This window comes from Homarus americanus, unplaced genomic scaffold, assembly GCF_018991925.1.
Source record: "Homarus americanus isolate GMGI-L3 unplaced genomic scaffold, GMGI_Hamer_2.0 scaffold9410, whole genome shotgun sequence".
In the NCBI taxonomy this organism is placed as follows: Eukaryota; Metazoa; Arthropoda; class Malacostraca; order Decapoda; family Nephropidae; genus Homarus; species Homarus americanus.
The window spans coordinates 1-7,425 of record NW_024722416.1 but is presented as its reverse complement, the minus strand read 5'-3'; the positions used below and the strand labels follow the sequence as shown (position 1 = coordinate 7,425).

Here is a 7,425-nt window from a genome sequence, read left to right as displayed (position 1 = left end):
TCGATTATCCGGCAAACCGGCCCAATTTCTGTGTTCTGAGTAGATGTAGCAGCCATTACAGTATTCTCAGAGGTATAGGAGGTCGCTAATTGTGATGGCTTCATAGATGTTACTGATGGAACAGACCTAACAAGTGGTGATTTCTGTACAACCTGAGATGATTTGCCGTCTTTCTCATCTTCAGATTCAGTAAGAAATAAACATAGACCAAGTTTTTCTGAAGCCACAGATTCTTTTTCAGGTTGTTCTTCCATTTTCTTACACTTTGTCCTTGTAGATCTAGTAGGCTGATCTACACCTAACTCGTCAAACATTCGTTTCTTTGTTCTTGTTGTCCTTGGTTTTTGTGATTCATTGTCTACTGATTTATTAATGTCATTCTTGACTGGAGTGTCAGTTAAGGAAATTACCTCTATCACCGTTTTCTTTGTACGAGTAGAACGAGACATTGGGATTTCCTCAGATGGCTGTGCAACAGCTTTCTCATGGGTATTATACCCCTCCTCTACTGAAGACTGTGAATCATATTCCACATTTTCAAATTTGTTAGTCTGTTCTTTTGCCTTAGTCTTTGTGCGAGTCATTCTTGGTTTTGGAAAGTCCATGGGTGGTAACAACTGACCTTCTGATTCATCAATTGTATTGAGCAATGGTAAGACCTCCTTTTGCTTTGTACGAGTTAATCTTGGTTTGGGAATGGGATGAGGCTGATCTGCTGTGCTTACCATATTATCTGTTATATCTCCTCGTGTTGATAACTGCAATTCCTTTTGTTTTGTTCGAGTGGTTCGACCACTTGGTATTGGTTGTAACAAGTTTTTCTGTTTGCTCTGGCAAAATCCTAACTTCTTCAGGGGTTCTGGATTGAGAATTACACTCGTCATAATTCTCACATTTTGTACATGCATTTTCAGTACAATTATTGGGAGATAAAGGCTCTTCTTTTTCTTTGCCTTTACACATCTCATTCCCTGATCTCTGAACATCCAGTTCCTTTATTCTGGTGCTTTTGTTATCGTCGCTGTCTTCTAACCTGAGGTTAGAGTATGAACAAGTTGTTTCACTAATACAACCTACACCTTCCTCCTGATATGCATTTGTAACAGTAACTTGTGTTGTATCTTTTGAACTATCTACTTCTTGAGATGTGTGTAAATGAGATAATCTTTCAAGACTGACTTTAACACTTAGACATTTTACACCATCATTCTTCTTACTTGGTGTGTCTAGTGCTAAAGGATTAACAGCTGATTTACAAGGATCAACAGTTGATTCATATTCCATCTCTTCAAAATGAGACTCACAATTTTCCCCATGACCAGAGTCTGCTCCTTTTACTTCTTCTTTATAACTGAAAAAAAGGCATAAATCAGTAAATTACATAGACTACAGGTACATAAATATATATTTTCTGAAGTATTTTAACATCACATGGTTGGCCAAATTCCACAAGTTTACCACAGTACGTTAATATGGATATGGTAGTTACAAGATCTGTCACTTTAGAGTTCATATACCTGAGACAATTACTTTGCTTAAAACAGCTACCACTGAAAATGTTGCCTAGGCATTTTGCATATTCAATTTAGGCTCTGTCTGCCCTCTGATCTAAGCTAATCAAACAACTTTAACCCCACATCTACTCTCACCCACATGGCCACACCAATGGAGTTCCTATAAAACATTCACTTGAGTTATTATAAAATGGCAAGTAAGGTGTCAATGGTCCATAAATACCTGGAGCTGCTTTCAAAGGAGTCTCCCTTGAAAATAACCTGACATGTTCCTCTTGTCTTTTTTGTTGTCATAGGTACCCTTTTCATTTTCTCGTGAGCGAGCTGTCAGAAATAGTAAAATAATCCAAGTTATGGCTATAGAAAATACAGTATTATTCTTTGAAATTTATCACAAATTTACATTGCTAACATGCGTCAAGTGTACAGTATTATGTACCCAACATGATTACTAATAAGAAACTATTTATCATTTCGTCCTTACTAATGAGATACAAATTGCAGCGAGGAGAAAAATATGAAGGAACAAAATACAAAGCACTTGAATAATTGTTCCACATACAAAAACTTCATAGGAGGGATGTTAACAGAGAATACTTTCAAGACCAGTGTATTCAGCAACAGGAAATGGCTAAACAGAACAAACAAAAAAATCATTACAGTACAATTATTCCTGTAACAATTTGGATAATTACCCGAGATGCAGCTCTGCCCCTCCTTGGGGGTGTTTCAAGAGGGCTTTGATTATTGATGTTGCTTCCTGTGTTACAAGTGGACAACCTCTTGGATGATGAAAATACTTCATCTTCTGCGGGGATGCAGGTGGAATACAAGATGATAATAATAAAAACAGCAAACACTATGGAAAGACATACAGTACAGTACAGTATTCCAAGTTACATTCCTAGATCATGTTCATAAATAAATTTATTGGGAACCCAGAACCATGGGTAGTAGGCAGCTACCAAACATGGAGGTACTACCACCTGGGAAGATATTGGCAGCATAAGTATTGTCTAATGGTAGACTCTGCTGCCATATGGCACCACAAAAATTGTGACCAAGTCCCAGGTTGCTGAACTGACTTTCTGCCTCATTTACACACAATTGCAGGGTCTCAATTGTTTCTCTTACTTTGACAACACAGCATACATATATTGTTTCTCACTCTTGAACTTTTTTTCCTTTCTTTTTTCTATTGTCATTTATTATATCATCATTATAATCAGTATTACTGTACAGTATATCATACACATTTTTATTTTTTCTCATTTTTTATTATTATTATATTTTCGCCCCCAGGCCCTGATGTGGGTCATTGACCTGTGCCCTGGTGGGCTAATTCCCCCCCCTTCTCCCAATAAATAAAAAATTCACAATAAAATATAAATAAAACCCATCCCTACCGGTACTTATAAAATCATAACAAATTATAGCCCGTAAATAATATGTGGAGTCATAATGCTGAACAAAGTACAGTACAGTATTCATTAGTACAGTATTGTACCTGGGAAAGTTCGTAAGTTGATCTGAATTTTTATTATGACTATACTGTAATGGGATCATATTTGTAAATATGAGTATAATCCCTTTATTTCAAACTAATGGGGGAGACGGGGGTTTGGAATGCCATAAATTTAAAAATAGGAGGGAAGGAGGGGATTTTACTACTTACTACAGTACTGTATTACATAAAATTTAAATACATGTACAGTCAGTTCTGCTATAACGCGATAGTTGTGTTCTTGTAAAACATCGTGTTATAGAAATTCGTGTAATAGAAATAACAGGGCTAATGGAGAAAATAGGGTTAGGTGCAGATTACTACTCGAAATCGAAAAAAATTTAGTAGTTAGCCTAACACAAAGGATAGCACAGTCTAAATAAATGTTACATTCATATCTAATAATGAAATCATACAGTAAATGTAACACTTTACCTTGAAAAAATATGAATATAACTTGATGGGGAGAAGGGTGATTTTGAGGTTGATAACATCGAGCTTCTCTTCAAGTGTTATAGCCTTTCTTTTACGATCATCACCGGGAATGCGATCACCAGAACGCTTCTTGGAGATATTCTTCTTTACCATATTCACAGTTAATGCCACAAAATTGGAGAAATAGTAAGCAAAATCGTGTTACAGCAAACAAGCGTTCGAGTTATACAAATATCGTTCCTCTATTCATAAATCGCGTTAGAGCCAATTCGCGTTGTCAAAACACGCGTTATAGCAGAACTCACTGTATCCCTCATCTTGAAAACCTAACGTTCGAGTAAAATTATTGCTAAATGTGGGATAACAGCAAAGCTGAAAAATACCCATAACATAATATATACTGTAGCTCACAAGTGGGGAACAGTTACACCCCCCCCGGCCTGGTAGTGAGATCTAGGGGTACGGTAAGCAAGACATGGATCAAAATGCATGTAACAACTGTGGTGTTTATTGGTTTTATTGCTCAAGTTCTTAAATATTTTCAGTTTGCCTGTTGTGCTTAGAGATTTATATTTTCCTCTGAATTTTCCTCATTTGAACTCATCATTAATTTGCAAAGCTAATAGGACTGGACTTGGATTGATCAACAACAGATTTTTACAGCAGCGTGTTAAGCGCCAACTGACTTTCTATTAGTGGCTGCACCGTGGCTGGAATTTTGGCCTTAATTTGGTTAGGTTCAAATCAGGATGATATAAATTGAACATAGGCAATTGGTTCAAAGTAGAAATTATCTGTTCATGCTTGAGAAAAGTTTGAATTAGGCAAAATCTGTATTAGCCGAGTTGGAAATAACAAGGTTCTACTGTACAGTACTGTACTTTTTATCTTGAATATTTTTTTCACTGAACCTACTGTATCAGTTTTTGAATTGTATAAATGTAAATTAAATAAACCATAATTTATTAAAAACCTGAGACAATTCCCAAGGATTCCCATAAAAAATCTCGCCTGCAATTGATGAGTGATGAGGTTTCTTCAGTCGAGATTTCTTTTTGCCCAGAGGGGTCTTGGGCAAGAGAGTTGGATCAGGGGAGGAAAACAACTGACGGGCATTAGCGGTTACCTCTTCTAAACACAAGAAATGTTCCTGAATAAAAGAAAAAGAAGAATATATATATATATATATATATATATATATATATATATATATATATATATATATATATATATATATATATATATATATATATATATATATATATATATATATATATATATATATATATATATATATATATATATATATATATATATATATATATATATATATATATATATATATATATATATATATATATATATATATATATATATATATATATATATATATATATATATATATATATATATATATATATATATATATATATATATATATATATGTGCAAGTAAATCACTGTGTGGAAGTGTGGCATTGATCTGGTATATGCTGATAACCACAAGGAAAGAAGAAACCACGAAGTTCCCAAAGCAATCCAAGCCCTTAAGAAAAATAAGGATCTACATGTCACTAAAGCAGATAAAGCCAACACAGTAGTGATCTTAAACAAAGATGACTATATCTCTAAAATGAATGACCTCTTATGTGATACCACAACATATTCTAAACTTATAAATAATCCTCTCAACACTGTCAACACCCAGTTCAACAAAAAACTGAAGTCCCTATTGAGAGGCAAAGCTACTCTCATTAAACATCTTACTTCAACGTCCCCTCCACTGCCATACATGTACGGTGTAATCAAGACCCACAAGCCCAATAACCCAGCAAGGCCCATCATTAGCTCAGTTGGGTCAATCTCTTATAAACTATCTAAATGGTTAGTTTCTTTACTAAATCCCCTAGTTGGCAACATTTCTAACTCCAATATCAAGAATAATATGGATCTGGTTGATAAACTCAATAACTTACACATTAATCATGATTTTAAACTGGTCAGCTTTGATGTAACGTCACTCTTTACAAAGGTCCCAGTTGATGATTTACTAGAGTTCCTCATAGATTCCCTGGATAACATTTCACTGCCCGTCTTGAAAGACGACTTCATCGAACTCATCAAACTATGTATTAAGGATTGCAAATTCGAATTCAATGGGGAATATTATGCTCAAAAATTTGGTATGGCAATGGGTAATCCACTCTCACCTGTATTAAGCAACCTATATATGGAATTCTTTGAAAAGAAACTATTAAGTAATATTTTACCACCCTCAGCAGTCTGGTTTAGATATGTTGATAATGTATTATGTCTCTGGCCATGTAATGAGGACATTAAAGCTTTCCTACCACAACTTAACAACTTAGCCCCCTCGATCAAATTCACTGTGGAATTAGAGCAAGACTGTAAATTGCCATTCCTAGACTGTCTGATACACAGAATAGGTAACACTTTTAAGTTCAGTATTTATAGAAAACCAACTAATGTGTGTTCATACATTCATTATTATTCTGCCCACCATAATAAAGTCAAACAGTCAGTATTTTCAACAATGTTTTTACGTGCCTTGAGAATTTGCAGTCCGGAATTCATCGATGAGAAATACAAATATATATATAATATTGGCTCAAACCTTAAATACCCTAGATCTTTCATAGACAAATGCTTAAACATTACTAAGAAAACTTTTTATAGAACTGACCCCAAGCCCACCCATGACCATAAGAATATCTTAATATTACCATTTCACAAAAATTTCTCACACATTCCTGCACAGCTAAAAACCTGGAACGTCAATGTGGCATTTAAAAACTCATGCACTGTTAAACAAATGTTAATCAAGAACTCCCCAACAACACAATTGGTTGCATTTATAAAGTTCCTTCCAAGGAATGTAATATGTTTTACTTAGGCCAGACAGGTAAAGATCTTGCAACTAGAATTAAACAACACAAATACAGTGTTAGGACAGGCCAGGAATCCAATGCTCTGTTTGTTCATTTGAGGGATAACAAGCATTGCATTGACTGGGATAATGCCTCCCCAATATTACCATGTAATTCAATTGATAGTAGGAACATCATAGAATCTAGTCTTATTAAACATACCGAAGCATTCAACATGAATTTGAGTAGCGGCATGTACAAGCTGGACAATTTTGTAATTAAGAAGATTTGTGATCAGGTGAGAAGGCCGGGTCACTTGACCATCTGACCTGACCCCCAACCGTTGTGTGCTATTTAAAGATTAGTAGGGTCATTACCTAATACCTGACCATTGTGGACCTGGTCTCACCCTCCTCTGTATATATACACCTTGATTTGTATTACTCTCTCTAGTCTGTACTCACCCCTGAAGATGTGAATTACACGAAAGCGCTTGGGAACTTCGTGTTTTCTTCTTTCCTTGTGGTTATCAGCATATATATATATATATATATATATATATATATATATATATATATATATATATATATATATATACAGTTGTATCCCACTTAACGCGGTCAATAGAACCCAGAGGGTCCCGTGTTAAGTGAAATCCGCATTAAGTGAACAACAGAACATATGGGATTAATTCCAATAGAAACCGGCCCGACCCCCAAACTCCACTTTTTGAACACATAACTATGTTGTAGTAAAAATAACATCTTAATTTTATGATGGTACATGCACACAATTAATACTTAAGAGAAATAGAGAAATACAGTCGCCAAGTTAATGTCCATTCAAATAATGGACTCAACTCCTCCCCCTCTTCTCACACTACACTGCTGGCTCTTCCCTCTCTGAGAAATTTTTGGGGAAAACCACTAAATTTTAATAAATAATACCTCAAACTAAAGTTAGGGTAATACAATTGACATTGCTGGATTCCTTGTAAGACCAGGAATATTTTGAATATAAATGTCATATATTTTGCACAAAAGATAACATAGTTACTCAGAAAATTTTTTTATCTAAAATTTGTA

The 7,425-nt window shown here is 34.8% G+C and overlaps 1 protein-coding gene across 1 annotated transcript; it reads right to left on the bottom strand.

Annotated features, from left to right (window-relative positions):
• Positions 1–271: 271 nt before the first annotated feature.
• LOC121862758 lies at positions 272–4,614 on the bottom strand. The gene is made up of 4 exons (XM_042361080.1): positions 4,465–4,614; positions 2,210–2,322; positions 1,738–1,838; positions 272–1,351 (listed from the first exon to the last, which is right to left on the bottom strand). Exons 3-4 carry the CDS (start codon positions 1,821–1,823, stop codon positions 730–732), a joined length of 708 nt encoding a protein of 235 aa, XP_042217014.1. The 5' UTR covers positions 1,824–1,838; positions 2,210–2,322; positions 4,465–4,614; the 3' UTR covers positions 272–729.
• Positions 4,615–7,425: the final 2,811 nt, after the last annotated feature.